This window comes from Microtus pennsylvanicus, chromosome X (assembly GCF_037038515.1).
Source record: "Microtus pennsylvanicus isolate mMicPen1 chromosome X, mMicPen1.hap1, whole genome shotgun sequence".
NCBI classification, from domain to species: domain Eukaryota; kingdom Metazoa; phylum Chordata; class Mammalia; order Rodentia; family Cricetidae; genus Microtus; species Microtus pennsylvanicus.
The window spans coordinates 44,680,936-44,699,928 of record NC_134601.1 but is presented as its reverse complement, the minus strand read 5'-3'; the positions used below and the strand labels follow the sequence as shown (position 1 = coordinate 44,699,928).

The 18,993-nt window shown below is 40.7% G+C and overlaps 1 protein-coding gene across 5 annotated transcripts in view; it reads right to left on the bottom strand.

Moving 5' to 3' along the window:
• Nucleotides 1-5,402: 5,402 nt before the first annotated feature.
• Nucleotides 5,403-18,993, bottom strand: part of Zdhhc9 (zDHHC palmitoyltransferase 9) — a 34,576-nt gene continuing 20,985 nt past the window's right edge. For 4 of the 5 annotated variants that reach the window (XM_075957062.1, XM_075957064.1, XM_075957063.1 and 1 more), the window contains exons 5-10: nt 15,173-15,310; nt 14,276-14,324; nt 13,420-13,522; nt 11,627-11,730; nt 11,160-11,256; nt 5,403-7,099 (exon numbers count right to left, since the gene is read on the bottom strand). In XM_075957062.1, coding sequence (XP_075813177.1) covers nt 6,983-7,099; nt 11,160-11,256; nt 11,627-11,730; nt 13,420-13,522; nt 14,276-14,324; nt 15,173-15,310 — 608 coding nt within the window. In that variant the 3' untranslated portion in view covers nt 5,403-6,982. Of the gene's footprint in view, nt 7,100-11,159; nt 11,257-11,626; nt 11,731-13,419; nt 13,525-14,275; nt 14,325-15,172; nt 15,311-18,993 lie in introns of all 5 variants that reach the window. The other variant, XM_075957061.1, reaches the window with a different exon arrangement.

Here is an 18,993-nt window from a genome sequence, read left to right as displayed (position 1 = left end):
TCATAGACCCCCTAACTCATTAACACCATCTAAGACTACTGTAGGCAGGTTCTGAGCAGCTCCCTATAGACCCTTACCATTCTCTTTCCTGCCTGCTCCCAACCCCCAACTATGTCAGAGGCCCCAGTCCCTGCTGGTAACCCTCCAAATTCTCACTCACTCTCTGAACTTCCCATTCGGACTTTTCACAGGAGTGGAGGCTCTATTTGGACCACAGGGCCCAAAGACATTGAAATACAAGGCTGACTAGTGAGGGCATACCGATAGACCCATAGACCCATAGTCCCAGCAGGGCCCAACACCTTCCCCCCTCCCAGAGTCAGGAAATTCAGGATGAGGTATGAGGTTTCCAAGCTGGGAAAAAAAGTAGTTCTCCCAACTCTCTCTCACAATAGAACCCACCGTCACTTCTCACAAAACAGTGGCCACATTATACTATTATTCAGCCAAGAACACAATCAAGTGGGAAGGAACTGCCTCCCCTCTAGACTCCTCCTCCAGGAAGTACTTAAATAAATGGAATTCTATAGTACTTGATATGTAGGCTTCACCTTTTCCTATAACTTCACAGTGACCAATATAGCATTTGTATACCATTACCTCTGGGACTTGCTAGGGACAGCGCCAGAAAGCCAGAATGAGCCCAAAGGCAATGGCCTTCACAAAGGCACGGGCGACTTGATTGTGGGAACTCGCAAGGCAATTTCCTGACTTTGAATGCTAAAGAAACCTCACCACCAGTTCAACCTAAGTGCAGGGGTCTGGAGAAAGATCGAAGAGATTTAACTTTTAAACAAAAACTCAGTAACCACCCCCTTGTCAACCTGAAGCCTAAAAAGGAGAAAGCATCAATCCTATAACTCCAAATGACAAATAATCCTAAAAACCATTGCTGTGTGACAACATGTTTGAGAATGAGGTCAGTCGTGCAGTTTCTCCTGTTCACCCTAGAACAGCAGTTCTCAACCTTCCTGACACTGCGACCTGTTAATACAGTTCCTCATGTTGCGCTGACCCCCAACCATAACGTTATTTTCATTGCCACTTCATAACTGTAATTTTGCTACTTTCATGAATAATAATGTAAATATCGGATATGCAGGATATCTGATGTGTGATCCCTGTGAAAGAGTCATTTGACCCCAGAGGGATCGTGACCCACAGGTTAAGAGCCATTGCCGTAGCACAAACCACCCAATACTCAGGAACTATTTATCGAATGTGAAACAAATCCAAGGCTTGTTTATTCAAATGTCATTTGTAGTAATCCAGACTCCTTCTGTTTATACCCACTTAACATAGAGGAAGTAGGTTATACTACAAAACTCTCTGGATTTTGAAATGAGTGCATCTTCCTTTTGGTCTTGGCTCTGCTGGTAACTCTTTATGAGACCTTGCATAAGTCTTTGTACTTAATTGGGAGAAAGATCATGAGAATGAGAGCAAAAGCAAGCAGCATGGCCCATGTCATCAAAATGCTCCTTTCAGCTATGTTGTTCAACAGAGCCTGCATTTTATGACAAACAATTTAATCATGTGTCTCGAACACAAAAATCTAACTCTTTCACCCAAGTTGGAATAAACAAATAACAACTGATAGACAAATATGTGGCCCATAACTCACATCAAAGACTAGGAAGACGGGTGTCAAACAGTGGGGGCAAGATTAAAAGCACACCACTGCTTTAGGAGAGGACCTGAGTTCAGTTCCCAGCACTTATTCTGGGTGGCTCACAACTCTCTAACTCCAAATCCAAGAGATCTGACACCTTCTTCTGACCTCTGCAGGCATTGTACATAGGTGGTATGTACTCACAAGCAAACACACACACATAACAAAATATAAAAAGAAGTATAAAAAGAAGGCAAAGGGACGTGGACTGTCAAGGAGGTAATTCTAGCCTGTATTCTGAAATTCTAGAATCATTTCTAAATCAAGGGTCCTTTCTTTTCCAGACCCATGAGGGGGTGGGAGCCTTGAGCTCTCATTTATTGATTTATCAGAAAATAACCTGGTACCAAAAGGCCATGGACCATGGACAGATAATTCACAGAAGAAACTCAAGTGTCCATAAATACGAAGTAGATAAAAAGTGCAGAAAATATCCAGTCTCACTATTAACCAAGCAAGTACATGACACTGAGGTTTACACTATCAGATTATTGCATTGAATGTTTGAATGCCATGGGTTAAGCAAGCTTTCTGCGCTTAACCAGTGCTGGCACCCTTTCCATGTAACTATTTGGCCAAGAGCTTGTAAAAGAGCATTCTCTGTGACTCAATAGTTCTGCTTCTAAAAATATACGGGCATATCTGTGATTACAGCCTTACACATTTCTAGAAACAGAACTTTTGAGTCACAGAGTGTTCTTTTACAACCCACGGCACTCAAATATTCGGTGCACTGTACTATGCAATATTGACACACAAAAGTCTGTACGTGCTTAGTACAGATGCAGGTTGTTTTTGTTTTGAGATAGGGTCTCACTGTGTAGCCCTGGTTGGCCTAGAACTCATTCTGTAGACCAGGCTGCCCTCAAACTCACCTGCCTCTGCCTCCTGAATGCTGGACTTGAAGGCATGCACCCCCACACCAGACACAGATTTTTTAAGAATATCTTAAATCTAAGGTTAGTGTAATCTGTGAATATGGAACTCAAGAAAAAAGAGCCTACTGTACTAGCTATGCTATAAAGGGAAAAACTAAAAGAAAGTAACTTATAAGATAATGTATTTTAATAGAAACACTTGGGAATGTTTATGCTGACATATAATAAAGTACAAGATACATCCTACTGTCGTTAGAATCACTGTTGAATGCAATAAAAACATAGACTCACACAGGTAGTTTGTGTTGGCAACTTCAATACCCAAGAACAGCACTATAAACAAGGATAGCTTATAATAAGTTTCCAAATAAAGTATACTACTACCTTTCCACAATCTACACAGTTGCTGCATTCCTGGAAAGTCCGTTTATAGTCACATTATAAGATCATTTTATATTTATTTATGAAATTATTAGGACTGGTAATTATACCATCTTACACCTGTATTCATGTTCTATAGGACATTTGAATGTTCTTAAGATCTATGTCTATATTTCTTATTCCCCTTTCATATTTACCCAAAACATGCAATTTACCAACACTTTTTCTTGTGCATTGGGTTTGTATCCTTTAAAATTAATGATATTCGGGGTGTGAGCCTTTGAGTCTATTTTTAAAACCTATCGCCTGAGAACAGCAAGAGATTCCTAGAATGTATTCTCAAAAGTAACACAAATGCCTTTTGAATTACTGGGAATGTGATTCTTCTTTAGTAGCACCATAAGAAAAAAAATTATCTTTAGGGGGAAAAAAGCTATTTACTGTGATCTCTTGGTGATTTTCTCTAGCCTGGCCCCAGCCTCAGGAGTATAAAATGAACTGAGTTGGAATAAAGGACTAACAAGGCCAGGCTACAGAGGGTGAGAAGGAGGCTAAGTTGCTAGGTAACCACTTGAGCCAATCTAAGTGGTCCCAGAGGGGTACCAGATACAGGACAGCGCTCTCTCTCTCTCTCTCTCTCTCTCTCTCTCTCTCTCTCTCTCTCTCTCTCTCTCTCTCATGCTAAGTTGAAGTCCCTCTCAAAGGAGAAAGGAAAGTTTCAAAGGTGAGGGAGAGGCCCGATCACTCATACTAGGCACAAGTAAAGAAATGAGGCAGAAGCACAAAGAAACAGACAGCCCTATATTTCTAAAACCATTCAAGTCTCCTTCATTAATTGGCTTCCCCCCAAAAGAAAGATTTCTTTATTAAGAAGTACCAGAGAGTGAAAAACCCCAACACATACACATTTGTAGGCTCACACAAAAGTGCAGAGATTTACATATTAAATTGCATTTAAGTTAGAAAATAGATTTTAAAACAAAATATTTTCCCCCAAAACAAGATAAAGAGATTTGGTCAGTAGGAAAAGGGGCCTTAGGGGTAAGGTAAGGGCAGGATGGTTAGGATGGGAAGAAAGGAAATTAGCTGCTATAGAATTTCATCCCCATTCCTTGGGAAAAAAGGAAAAAATGTAAAAGGAGCAGTAATGATCTCAGCTAGGGCCAAGAGGGCCCCAGAGCCAAAGGGACATAAATTTCCCCTTCCCTCAGAGGTTTTGAACCAACGCCAACCATCCTGGCCTGGAGAAGTGGGGTGGGTGCATAGGAAGTGTGAGGAATGGAGAGGAAGGGGAGCGTTGGAGAGAGTGTCAGCCATTGAAAACATCAAACAATATAAGGCCTCTTTCCCCAAAGAAAGATCAAGTCTTCAATCTCTCCTCTGATCAGAGCTCAGACTAGGGACAGTCCCAGCTGGTATATGATATGAATGGGACAGGTATTCAGGCCAAAGTTTTAAATACAGAAGAGAGAGAGGGAGAGTGAAGAAGCAGATTTAAACAACCAACAAAACAAGCAAACAAACAAAAACATTTTATACTAGAGATAAAAGATTTCCATTTTGATTCTTCCCACCAGAAGAGAAAGCTCTTCTGGCTGACCTAAGGGGCAGCAGAAGAGCAGCTGAGGTAAGTTGAGGGAGGAAAGAAATCCATTCTGTCCCAAGAGTGGACATGAGCTGAGGAGTGACTAGAAAGGGAGTCCCCATGAGGGACAGTTGATTGGAAAACACAATAACACAAAAACATGAAACTTCCACACTCTCCACGATTGCCCCCCTTTTCAACTAACTGAACCCAAACTGTAAGAACAAAACTGAGAGAACCATTGAAAAAGTAGGAAAGGAGAAGCAGAGAGGAGAGGAAGTTGAGTCAAGCTATCTCCCAATGACTCTCTTTCCCCCAAGGATATTAAATTCAAATCCTGCAGCAACCAAAACAAAAAGACACAGAGAAACCTGGGAGCAGCCAATTTCACCAATTACAATTAACTGGAAAGAGTGAGATAGGAGTCTTGTTTATAGACCATTGAAAAGAAATGCATGCCATCACTTGTAAAAGATCACTAATGAAATACTTCCAAGGGGAGGCCCTGGTCAGCCTGCTTCAAAATCCAAGACTCACTTGCAGACAACAGTGTCCACCTACTTAACACAATATCCCAATGAAGAACATGTTCTCTAAGTGTCAACCCTTTACTCTCCCAGTCATGCTCACACTGTGTATTGCTTGGACGTCCTGTCTTCATAGTCCAGAATAAGATAAACTTCGTCCCAGAATTAAATAGATCAACGGAGAGGTTGAATTTGAGAGGTATCTATCTCTTCAACCCAAGGGTACCCTAGAAAATGGAAGTATGGGAAGTAACAAGCAACCCCTTTTACCCCCCACCCACCCCCTGACCCAACACACAAACACATTCACAACCCCGTGGTGGCTCTTGAAATGGAAGGGGAAGGAGGAGGCAGGCAGCTTGCATTAGACACAGTTTAATTGCCTTCAAATAGATTAAAAGTTGTGGTTCACACCCCTTACTGTCCCCATAAGTTGTCCAGACAAGACCCTGGCTTAGAAAGAGAAAAACACAGGTACTTTAGGAAATATAGCCACATATAATACATAGAACTTCTTCCCTGAAATAGTGCAGGTCCTGAGCAGAGCTGCCTGGGGGCTACAGTCCACCCCCAGGGTGAAGTGGCTCAGGGACTCTGCCGGTGGAAGTGCTGGAAGAGTAGGGCTTGGATGAAGCCCCTGGTGTGGTTACCATTGCCAGAGGTGGGCTGAGGCCTTGGAGTGGAATACCCGGGAGGGTAGCAGTGCTGGGCTTTCCCTCACTCAGCCAAGGCTTAATGGAAGAACTGTTTAGCCTTTTTGTTTTGTTTTGTTTTCTATTTTTTTTTTGAGGGGAGGAAGAGGGATAGGAGGGGAGAGGAGAGGAGAGGAGAGGAGAGGAGAGGAGAGGAGAGGAGAGGAGAGGAGAGGAGAGGAGAGGAGAGGAGAGGAGAGGAGAGGAGAGGAGAGGAGAGGAGAGGAGGAGAGGAGAGGAGAGGAGAGCCTCTCTGTGCCTTGGCTTCCCCATTTGTGCATTCAGGGCCTCTGTAGGCCTTACACAAGAAGTCTGAGGGGTAGTGTTTTAATGAGCACTCAGGCTTCCTCTGAGGAAAAGGAAGCACCAAAGTGCAGGCTTTTATTACTGCCATTCCTGCTCCCAAAGGAAGCAGGAGTCAAAAAAAGAAAATTAAAATGGGCTAATGAGAAAAGAGGGGAGATGAGACAGAGAGTGTGAGGGGCTATGCTGTTGGCATCACATCAATGCTTATTGAGAATAGCACAGGCATTGAAGTTTCTGGAGAACCTATGAGAAATATAAATTGTTATCTCTACTATGACTACTTACATATATCATCTAATGGGGGAAAGAGTGGAACTTGGATGTTAGAGAGTGGATGGGGGTGGGGGAGAGGAAAAGCTACACAAATAAATACAAGTGGAAGGTATTTGCCCTGTTCCTAAAAGGATTGGCTGGCAATGCTGGCACTTTGTAGCCAGGAAAATCCTCCAACCTCACTCTCCAATCCTCATTAGGTCTGAAGGAGTCAAGAGCCCAGTTAGGATTCCCTGGCCAGAGGTCTCTGTGACTGCCTCTGGAATCAGGATACGTAGCAGCTGGAAAGGACCTGAGTCAGTCTTGAGCATCTTTAGCCCAAGAATGAGACCAATGACCCCCAGCAGGAGAGCTAGGATCTGGAGGGAAGAGAAGGGGAGTCCAAGGACACCTTGTGGCTGAGACCATGGAAAACAAGTGCCATGTCCCAAGAGACCCATTTGTCCAGTTGCCAAGAGGTAACTGGCATCTTCTGCCACTGTCTTAAGTCCATAAATTTTAAAAAAAGTTTGCAGCAAGAAAATGCCAGTGTGCAATTCGGTGACTAAAGACCAAAGGAAAATAGTAATAAGGGACAGCTTATTTGCTCTCTGTCTCAGGTTGATCTTCCCCCTGAAATCTCTCATAGCCCTAATGAAACACAAACAAAAGTCTCTTCCATAGACAGGCTACTTCTCAGCTTCAGTGGCCTCCTGTGGTGGCTCTGGGGGCTCCGGAGGTGGCATCTCTTCCGGAGTGGTGCTGTCCTCTGGCATCTCATTAGAGTTCATATGTTCTGTTGAGGCCTGAGAAGTAAAAGATATCAGATTCAATGCAAAGTTCTCTTAAAACCTAAATGCAGATAATCCAAAGGCATTGACTTCTTCCTTAGAAACCTTTGACTCCAGTGACACTAAGATATGCAGCCATGGTTACCAAACTCAGACCAAGACCATTTCCTCAGCAGAATGTGCCTGCACCTTACTGAGGTCTATCCTTAAACTGTTATGGACAGATGTTTCCACTATTATAAAAGAGGATACTAAGAAGTACCATGAATAATTACATGCAAGCATACCCACCACTACATAATATTATATTGTGTTTATCTAAAAAGGTTTGACCCAATGGTTTTCAATCCTGTTTCTGTCCTAATAGAGAATTTATTAGAATAATGAGTTGAAATCTATGAAAGTGGTTTCAAATGATACATATGATTTAAAATGTCTCATAAGTGACTTTAAAATAATCCTGTCCTATATTTAGCTGAAAAGCACTAACCTATATTGTTATTATTTGGAATCAGCCTCATCAGAAAAATGATATTCAAGATGGTGACAATGACATGCTTGCTGTCCTCTAAAAAGCAAATGAAAAATTTAGGGGAGAAGAAAAAAATATCCCTACAAAAGGTATGCACATGAAATAAGATGATATTTTGAAACAAAGTTTAAATCTAAAAATCTATTAGAATGAAAACATATTTGGTTAGATTTCAGAATATGAAACTGGCATACAAAGATTAATTATGTTTCTCTATACTCCAATGAGCAATGCAAAAATGAAATTAGGAAATCAACTTCATTTACATTAGTGTCAAAAATAAAATATTTATGTAACAAAAGATTCATTTAAAACTATAGCATCAAAGAAAACCAAAATGAACAAAAAGACAGCCCATAATTTTTAGTAAGAGTTCCCTTCCTACCTGGCAGAGAGCTACTATCCCACTGTATCATGACATGTCAGCAGGTATGAGAGTCAAAGAAGCAGATCGGCTCACTCTTTCTCTCTCTGTGTCTGTCTCTCAATCTCTCTCCCCTATGTGTAGATGTGCATGTGAGTGTGTGAGCGTTGCAAGTACCCTACCACTGAGCTCCACCTCCAGCAAAAGATAGCCATTAACAATGGCTCAGAAAACTTGTGTCATGGTGGCAGTATTCCTCAAAGTGATCTGTAGAGTCAATATAATCTCTATCAAAATTCCAGCTGGTTTCTTCACAGAAACTCATAAGCTTTAAGATAATCCTAAGGTCCACCTAGGATTTCAAGGAACCAAGACAAGCCAAATCAATCATGAAAAAGAATAAAGTTAAAAGAATAGTATTTCCTGTTTTAAAAACTTTTCAGTGTTAAAGCAGCAGAGACAGTCGTGTACTATAGGCATAAGAACAGACATATAGATCAACAGACTATAATTGAGAGTCTAGAAACGAACTCACACATTTCAGTCAATTGATTTTCAAAAAGAGTGCTAAAATAATGAGGGAAAGAGAACAATCTTTTCAACAAATGGTAGAAAGATAACTGGATATCCACAGACAAAATAAATAAATAAGATACATGCTCCCTACCTCTTCCCACGTATAAAAATTAACTTAAAATGGATCAAAAATATAAGTGTAAAAGTTCAAATTATAAAACTCTCAGAAGAAGCAGAGGAATCTTCACAACCGTGTATTAGGTAACGGTTTCTTAATGTGGCACCAAAAACATGAGCAAAAAAGAAAAGAAAAATTGACATACATTAAAATTTAGAACATATGGGCTGCAGAGATAGCTCAATGGGTTGATGTGTAAACATAAGGACCAGAGTTTAATCCTTAGAACCCAGGGTAGTAGAAAATCAAAAATGGTGACAGATACTTCTGATCACAGAGAATCTAAAAACAAACAAACAAAAATACAAGCCAAACAAATGAACAAGCCATCAAAAAACAAATCTGGAAAGCACTTAAGGAACAGTAAAAGTTATCCTCTGTCCTGCTATCTGCCTAACACATGAAGCAGGATAGGGGGTGAAAAGGGCTGAAGGGGTTGGGGGAGAGAAAGAGAGGGCGCAAACAAAAGATTTGAATAAACATTTCCCTTGTGAAGATATACAAATTACTAATACCTATATGGAAAGATGTATGCATCATTAGTCATCAGGGAAATGCAAATGGCAGATAATGAGATAACACGTCACATCTACAGAAGCTAAAATAGAAAGATCAGATAACCTATCAGATAATGCTAGTGGAAATGAAAAATGGTGAAACCACTTTAGAAAGCATCTCAGCAGCATCCCAAAAGATGTAAATGTTTTATTTATATAATTGTGTTACCACTTCTTTCAGCAATTTCACTCCTAGGAATACAGCCAAGAAAAATGAAAGCATTTGTCCATGCAAAAACTTGCACAGAGACATTTATAGTAGCATTGCTTATAATAACCAAAAGGTGGAAACAGGGCTAGTGAGATGACTCAGCAGGTAAGGGAACTTGCCAAGGAAGCCTGATGACTTCAGCTTGATCCCTGGAATTCACAATGAGAAGAGAGAATTGACTCTAAAAGTTGTTACCTGACCACCACATGCACACTGTGGCATACACATGCCCACACTCACACACACGTACCGCATATACACATACCACAGTAATGATAAATAAAATTTTAAAATAGAAAAATGTGGAAATGGTGAATGGATAGATACAATACAGTATATCCATGTGACGTGATATGAGGATATGAGTCAGCCATACAAAGGAATGAAGTACAACCACATGTTGATACATTCAAAAGGTTACACCTGGGTAGGGAGAGCTCATTGGTAGAGTGTTTGCCTAGCATGTATGAGGCCCTGGGTCCCATCCCCAGATCTCATTGCTAAGGTATGCAAGGTTTCTTTTCTTTCTTATTTATGTATCTGTTTGTTTGTTTGTTTTTCTAGACAGATTTTTGTCTGTAGCTTTGGAGCCTATACTGAAACTCGCTCTGTAGACCATGCTGGCCCCGAGCTCACAGAGATCCACCTCCTTCTGCCTCCTGAGATTAAAGGGGTTAAAGGCGTGTAGCACCACCGCCCAGTGTATAGAAGGTTTCTTAAGGCAGAGGATAAGGAAATTCTTTTTTTTAATTTGTGACAATCATACACATGTTAGTATACTACACTAGGGAACTGTACATTTTAAATAAATATTGCATGGTATTGCATTGAATCTCAGTAAATATCTTAAAATAAATTTCAAACTGGGTGGTGGTAGCACGTGCCTTTAATCCCAGCACTAGAGAGGCAGAGGCAGGTGGATCTCTGTGAGTTAAAGGTCAGCCTGGTCTACAGAGCTACTGCCAGGACAGGCTCCAAAGCTACATAGAAAAACCCTGTCTTGAAAACCCAAATAAAGGCAGGGCGGTGGTGGCGCAGGCCTTTAATCCCAGCACTTGGGAGGCAGAGGCAGGCGGATCTCTGTGAGTTCGAGACCAGCCTGGTCTACAAGAGCTAGTTCCAGGACAGGCTCCAAAACCACAGAGAAACCCTGTCTCGAAAAAAAAAAAGAAGAAAAGCCAAATAAATCAATCAATCAATAAATACATACATATAGTTCAAATAACTTTTAAGAATTGTACAAAATATATCTTGACCAAAAAACCCGGGAGAATGCTCACAGCACCCGCATATTATACCAATGTAAACACATCACTAACTCTTACATGGTCCTCTGGCCACACCTTTGTCTCTACAACATTGTTGTTTCCCTAATCAAGCTACTCTTCACCCGCTGAGCAATGTTCTGTTTTCTTATCCCCATCTCCACCAGACAGTAACTTCTTTCAGGGAAGGACATCATTCAACTTGCTCACTGGTGTATCCCTTGAACCTATGAAAGTAGCTGGCACAAAATAACTCATCAGTATGTGTCAAAGAAATGAATAAATCTTAATCTATGCCAAGGGCACAAAGATCTGAAGGCAATATCAAGGGCAGAAGCAGAGACAGGGAATGTGGGGAGGTTAGGATACAAAAATCACAGTTATATTTTGAAGCTGTAGAGGTAGCCTACATGGTCCCTCTCACCGACACAGCATAAGTCTGCAATACTTACTGGACTTTGCGGCAAGAGGCTACTGCTGGTCTCTTGAGTACTTGGAGGACGACTTCCATTTTCCTCCAGTGGCAAAATACCCCTTCGATCCAACACACTGTCAGAGATAGGAGAATTAATCAAGGTCTTTGGCAGCCACTCTTCTACCAGCTCAGTTCCCACTGAATCTTGTTATGTACATTAGAAAGTACAAACATGCCTTTGGCAATCTCTCCTGACCCTAGCACACATCTACCTTCTATTTACTCTTCCACAAACTAAAGGATGTCACATTAACCAGGGAACAAACAAATGAAATAACCAGTCCATGGTTTATGGACCATGTAGATATAGTGCCATGTGACAATTCCCAGAAAGGCCTATTTGAGATTAAGAAGCTCCATTCAGGAGAATGCAGCACAGCAGGCAAGAAGATGGGTTTGAGTAGTTCATCTTAGTAGCCAAGAACACTTTTGTTACTCAAGTACCTGGGGGGCAGGGGGCCACAAAGCACTTCACAGCAGTTCTTCACAATGTTGCCATGGCTGTAGGGATTCTGCACACGATTCTTCCCTGTCCAAGATCCTTTGATCTAGAGGATAAACGCCAGGGCTTACATTAAAAAGTTATGCTGGAGAAATACATGCAGCATGGGATAATGGAAAAGTTCAATACACAATAATATGAATAGACTAAATGTCACTGAACTGTACATTTAGAAAAGCTAAAGATGTTGGGCATAATGGCACACACCCTGTAATCCAAGAATTTGGGAGGCCAAAGATGGAAGAGTCTGGGTGCTAGGCCAACCTAGTCTACATAGTAATCTCAAAATCCCACAAAAATAAATTAATAAAAAATTTAAAATGGTTAAGGTCAAATGGTTAATGCTTTATTTTATATATATATTACCAAAATTAACAACAAAAATAGGGGCCAGGGAGATTGCTCAGTAGGTAAAGGCACTTGCCACCAAGTTTAATGACCTGAGTCATCAGGACTCACAAGGCAGAAGGAGAGAACCAAGTTTCCCTCTGAAATAACACAAGTGCTGTCATACATGCACACACACTAATGAAAATTTTAAAAAAGCAAATAGTTGAACATAAAAATTGTTTATAAGAGTAAGAAAGAAGACAAATGAACATGTATTATTTTTATTCTAAAATACAGTGTATATAAAAACTCACAGAGACTGTGACAGCATACACAAAGCCTACACAGGTCCAGACCAGACAAAATTCCAGCATGGAGAAGAGGAAATAGACACAAAGTCCTACCACTAACCAAGAAGTTATCTGCAATTGATACTTGCTGGGAGAGAAGTCAGTTTTCTCCAGTGAGTGTCACTGGATATAACAACCACTCTCCAGGGCAGGCTCCATGCCCACGAGTAGTTGGCCAACACAAAACAGACTCTGTATTTTGTCTTTTGTACTCTTTGTTTTGGTTTACTTTCCTTTGGTATTTCTTATCTTTTTTTTGGTTTGCTTAGAATTTTGTTGTTGTAACTTTTTTATTTCTTTTTAAAAGAAAGAAAAAGAACATGAAGCCAGATGGGTAGGAGGTGGGAAAGATCTTGGAGGAGTTGAGGTAGGAGAAAGAATATGATCAAAATACATTCTATGAAAAGTTTTAAATAAAATTAAATTTAAAATACAGAGTATGTGTAAACAAATAAGATCAAATCTAGACAAGTTTAGAAGAGTATAAATCATACCATTAACAAAAGTGATATCTAGAAGGTAAAGTTATGGGGATGTATTTATTTGTTCAACTATATTTTTCTCATATCCATAATGAATTTGAATTGGTAATTCATTAAAAGTAAATATTTATTCGGTGTAATCATCCTTCTATATTCTAAATTTAGAATAGTACCAAAAGCCTTCGCTATTATTTGCTTGTTTTTAAGGCAACACGTCACTCCATAGCCCAGAGTAGCCTTCAACTTGAGATCTTCTTGTCTGAGTATCTCTAGAAACCACTGTGATTATAGGAGCGTTCCATCACATTAGGACTTCAACTAGCCTTTAAGGACCTATAAATAGTTAAAAGACATTGTGCCTATCCAACTTTTTAACCTCTTCCTAATGTTCTGCAGGCATTCAGCTCTAAACAAAGCTGTTTGCCTTCTCTTCTAAACCTTTATTTAACAATCTCCCAAGCCAGGTTTCTTTTCCACTTGTCTCAACCTTCCAGGCCTTGGCGACATGGTTTCCTAGGTGACTAAAGAATGGGAACAGAGAGGATATATAGCAACATGAGAAAGCTGACTCACGTCTTCATTGGTTGTCTGGTTGAGAGCCACGAGGAAAGTGTGAAATCCAGTCAGTCCCACAACAGACCAGAGTGTGAAGAAGCAAATGAGAACTTCCAGAACAGTGAGGATAGGTTAAGGAATACTCAAAAACGCAAACTAGGGAACCTGATGCTTCAGTTCACATTTGTGATACTAGTTATACCATCTTTACCTCTTGGAACAAGTATCACAAAAGTCAAATTATCTGTATATAACTATATATGAATTCTAAATTTCACTGGATAGATCCTTTATGAAAGTTAATGCATTTCTGCTTATTCATGATGAATAAATCTTTAGCATCTCTAGCATTTGACTGTCATCAGTTCTTCGAAGAGGCCATTTAGGAAGGTGCCAAAGCTAAACAATGTTGGCCACCACTGCTAATGAAAATCCCACCCAAGATAAATTTTATAAATGAAAAATCAGTGGGATAGAAACAAGATGTGGTTTATCCAAATCTCTTCTAAATCTCCTTTTCAGAACTGTAGCCACTGCACAAAATAAGCCTCCACTGGAACAGTAGGGCAGGGCTCCCAGCAAATAGCACAAAAGTGTACTGAGACAGACAGTAGCCAACTAGAGGCATTAAGGCTGCGCCTGGAAGGACTCTTGAAGGAGGGGAGGCAGCCGAGAAAGAGGTGAGGGGCAAATTTCCCTTAAAGTCCTGACCATTTTCCATTCGAGTTGCTAACACTAGAACTACACTTGTTAATTTTAGGCTTTGGCATTCACTGATGTCTGGAAAACTAGATAGTGGGAGAACTGCAGGAAGAAAACATGCTGGCAAGCAGTTTAAGACGCTTCACAGGGATAAACTGCCAGGGGAGGATATGTTCCAGGAGTTTCTTTCAATGTCTCCAGGAAGCCAATTTTCAAGGATTCTGTGAAATTGGGAAGAGGAGCAGAAATAAAAATTAGTGACTTCAGTCAAAACTATAAAAAGCCCCTTAGTATCTACTCACTTCCTCATATTCCTGTCTGTACTATACTCTGGCAAAAGAGAAGGTCCCACTGAGGCAAGGGGAAAGAGTTTCCCTTTCATCTGCACACATGTGACTGAGTTCACATTTCCAACACACTCCAATGCAGCACTAAGCACTGGTACAGAGCTGGGAGAAACTAAGCATTAGGTTCCTTTTCCCAGTTCCCAAATATGGACATGCAGTGGGATAGTAACATATGAAAGAAACCAGAAGTACTCTAGAGGAACCTTCTCACAGATGCCCCTCCCTTGTGTGATTGCCAGCTTAGAGCTCATCTCGTTTCAAGACCTCTTGCTTAGCTCCATACTCATGCACATGCACATGAGGGTGTGTTTTCCATCTCTGAAGTATATACCATAAGCCACAAACAGGAAAAAGACATTCCCACCACAAAGATATAGCTTGCAAGACAGAATGAGAGGACGTGTAGCGGCAAATACATACCCAACCTTGTGTATCACTTCAGAACCTCTCAGTACTCTGGGTGTGGCTCAGGAATTAGGGCCCCATTCTCACCAGCAGACAGCCAGAGAGAAGGCCAGAATACTCAGTAAGTATCTATCTACCAATGTGAGCTCAGATTGGTTATCACTCAAGAACAGACAATAGTACTCACTTCTGTTTGCTCCTGGGGTGTCTTCCTAGCTACAAGGACCCACCAGAAATCCAACTTCTCCTAAGCTACCCCTCAAGCCTTTCCCCACCTAACTCTCACTCCAGTGACAGATGCTGCCCTGTATACTCACTGAGGGCCACATAGACGATGTTAAAGGCGAAGACATAAATTGTAAGGAGGGAGAGAGAAAGAATGAAGAGGTAGAAGTAGCGGTAGTTCCTCTTTCCAACACAATTTCCCACCCAGGGGCAGTGATGGTCGAAGCGCTCTGTGGAAGAAAGGGAATTCAATGACAGACTCAAAACAGAAGCCACCCCACCAGCCACATGGTACCCAACCCAAAGAACTCAAGGAGCTGGGCATGGTGGTGCACACCTTTAATCCCAACACTTGGGAGGTAGAGACAGGTAGATCTCTAGGAGTTTGAGGCCAACCCAGTTTACGTAGTGTGTTCTAGGCCAGCCAGAGCTACCTGTCTCAGAAAAGAGCTACATACATACCTGTCTCAACAGCAGTGGAAGGGAAGACAACTACAGTTGACATCCTTCACTTTATCAAAATGTTTTCACCTCTAGTTCATTTGATCTTATGATGGTTTATCATTGTTGTCAACTTGACAATTTTGGTAATCAACTAAAACTCAAGCTGCTGGACAAATCTGTGAGGAATTTTCTTTCTTTATTTTGTTTTTGTTTGGTTGGTTTTGGTTTTTGTTGTTTTTTGAGGCAAGAGTTTCTCTGTAGCTTTGGATCCTGTCCTGGCACTCACTCTGTACACCAGGCTGGCCTCGAACTCACAGAGATCCACCTACTTCTGCCTCTCAAGTGCTGATATTAAAGGTGTGCACCACCACTGCCTGGCATGAATTTTCTTAATCATATTGTTTGAGGCAGGAAGAATCTCCCTAAATCTGGGCTATACCTTCTGATGGTAGCCTACATAAAAGGACACGGAAGAAGAAAGCTTTTGCTTTTTGCCTATTCACCCTCACTCTTGCTGGCAAGTTCATCTATCCTGTTGCTGAGGCATTCCTTCACTGGTATCAGTACACACTTCTTCAGATTCCAACATAGACTGAAGACTAGGAATCCTCTTGGAGTCTAGCACTATATTGAAGTTGTTAGACACCCAGAGTCATGGACTTAACAACTACTTACTGGATTCTTGGCCTTTTCATTAGGAAGCTATTATTGAATTAACAAGACCATAGCCTGTATGCCATTCATATATATATTCTATCAGTTATGTCTCCTTAGAGAAGCTTGACTAAACAGATCTTCACAACTACACTGGATGTCGGTTTAAAAAATATTTTCTCACTTTACAGTTCAAGAAAAAAGGCTTTGAACAGTCTAATGGTTGGGTTATTTTGTCAGTTAAGGGCAGAGGCATTGCTTTTTCCAGTAAAAACCTTAGCAGGTAGATTTACTAAATTCAGAAAATAAATTTGAGAAGTGAACAGTATGAATCTTTTTACCTGTATTCATTAAAAATATAACTCTACAATACACTATTCTTAAAGCTGTATGGAATAGGCTGGGTGATGGTGGCACACACCTTTAATCCCAGCACTGGGGAGGCAGAGGCAGGTGGATCTCTGTGAGTTCAAGGCCAGCCTGGTCTTCAAGAGATAGTTCTAGGACAGGCTCCAAAGCTACAGAGAAACCCTGTCTCGGGGGGGGGAAAAACACCCCTCCCCCAAAAAAACTGCATGGAATAGCTCGATGAAACAGAAAAAACATAGAAATAGACTGTAGAGCATGCAGAAATTTACCATCTAATAAGCACACCATTATAAAAGAAAGTATGATTTCATGAATAATTGTGAGACAATAAGCTAACTGGTAGAAAATAAAGTTACTATTTTTCCTTCACACTATTTGATAAAATAAATTCCAGATGGATTGATTAATCGTTATAGGCAAAAAACAAATTTAGATAACAAAATAATTACAAAGACTAGATATAGGACTTTCCAAGCACCTAAATAGTCCAACAAAACGTAGAGGACAAAGAAAAACAAATTTTACTAGGGAGGGAGAGGCGGGAGGATCTCTGTGAGTTTAAGGCAAGTCTGGTCTACAGAGCAAGCTCCAGGACACTGAGGACTAAACAAGAAACCCTGTGTCATAAAACCAAAAGAAATCCCTTACTTTAAAAAAAAATGACTTTCCATACATTAAAAATACTAGTGAGACAGTTGTGTGGCAAAAGATACTAGTGAGACAGTTGTGTGGCAAAAGATACTAGTGAGACAGTTGTGTAGCAAAAGATACTAGTGAGACAGTTGTGTGGCAAAAGATACTAGTGAGACAGTTGTGTGGCAAAAGGCACTTGCCTTGCAAGCCTGACAACCTGAGTTGGCTCCCAGAGCTCACATAAAGTAGGAGTGAATCAATTCACAATGTTGTCCTCTGACCTCCACATTCCAAGCACACAAGCCCCACCCACATCAAACACACACACAAAACATTCTCTCTCTCTCTCTCTCTCTCTCTCTCTCTTTCTCTCTCTCTCTCTCTCACACACACACACACACACACAAACACACACACACACACACAAAAGGAAAAACTAGAGAGAACAAACATATATGCCTAATTTTGTGAGAAATCTTTCTAAATCAATAAAAAAAACATACTTCCTCAAGAAAAGTACCAAAGACTACTAGAAATTTTCTAAGAGAGTTCTCTTTTTTCAGTTTGGGTTGTTTGTTTGTTTGTTTCAAGACAGGGTTTCTCTGTGTAGCCCTGGCTGCCCTGGAACTCACTTTGTAGACTCTTTTGCTAGTCTCTACCTTCAGAGTGCTGGGACTAAAGGCGTGTGCCACCACCACCCAGCTTTGTTTTTATTTTGTAAGACATTATCTCACTATGTAGTTATAGAGTGGGGTCTTAATTCAATTGGAATTATGTCCCCCTCTGAAGAGGATGTGACACTAGAAATGTGTGAATGTAGAAAGAAAAGGTGTGAGGACACAGCAAGGAAGAAGCCATCTGCAAGCCACAGAAAGAGGCCTTCCCAGAAACTAACCCTTCTGTCACCTTGGTCTTAGACTTCCCAGTCTCCAAAACCATGAAATATACATATTCTGTTGATTAAACAATCAAGTCGATAGGATTTTGTAGTCATAACCCAGGCAAAGATCCAGTTATATAGTCAGAATGAGAGACCCTGTCTCAAGAAAATAAGTTGGGAAGGCAGCATCAAGATGGTTCAGAGGACAGAAACATTCTCAACCTTAAATAAGTCAACCTCAGCTGAATCCATGCGGCTGACTTAAAGGAGAAAGCGAGAACCACATTAAAATGCACTCTGTAGCACATAAGCACAAATAAACATTAGACAACACAAATACACACAAATTAAATTAAATTTAAATTTAATCTGAGGTGGGGAGAGCAATTGAGGAAGATATCCAATGTTGACCTTTAACCTCTAACCGCATGTGTACACAGCCAAAACACACACAGACACACACACACACGAACATGTCCACACACATACACACTCAAAAAAATAAAATAAGCCTCTTATATGTGGAGCAGCCAGAGAATTAGTGTAGAGATTCCTCAGAAAACCAAAAAATAAAACTACCATAACAGTCAGCTATACCACTGGGTATATACCCAAAAGAATCTAATATATCCTCCACAGAGATACTTGCACATCAGTATTTACTGCTGCAGTACTCACAATAGCCAAGATAATGGCCCCAATCTAGAAGCCCATTAACAGATGAATAGATATCCTAGACATTTAACAATCGAATTCTATTCAGCTGTAAAGAAGAACGAAATTAAGTCGTTGTCAGGAAAATGGATGGAACTAGAGATGATTATGCTAAATAAAATAAGCCAGAGTCAGGTGCTATGTATTTTCTCTCACATGAGAACAAGATTCGTGTGTATGGATGTGTGTGTGTGTGTGTGTGTGTGCGCGCGCGAAAGA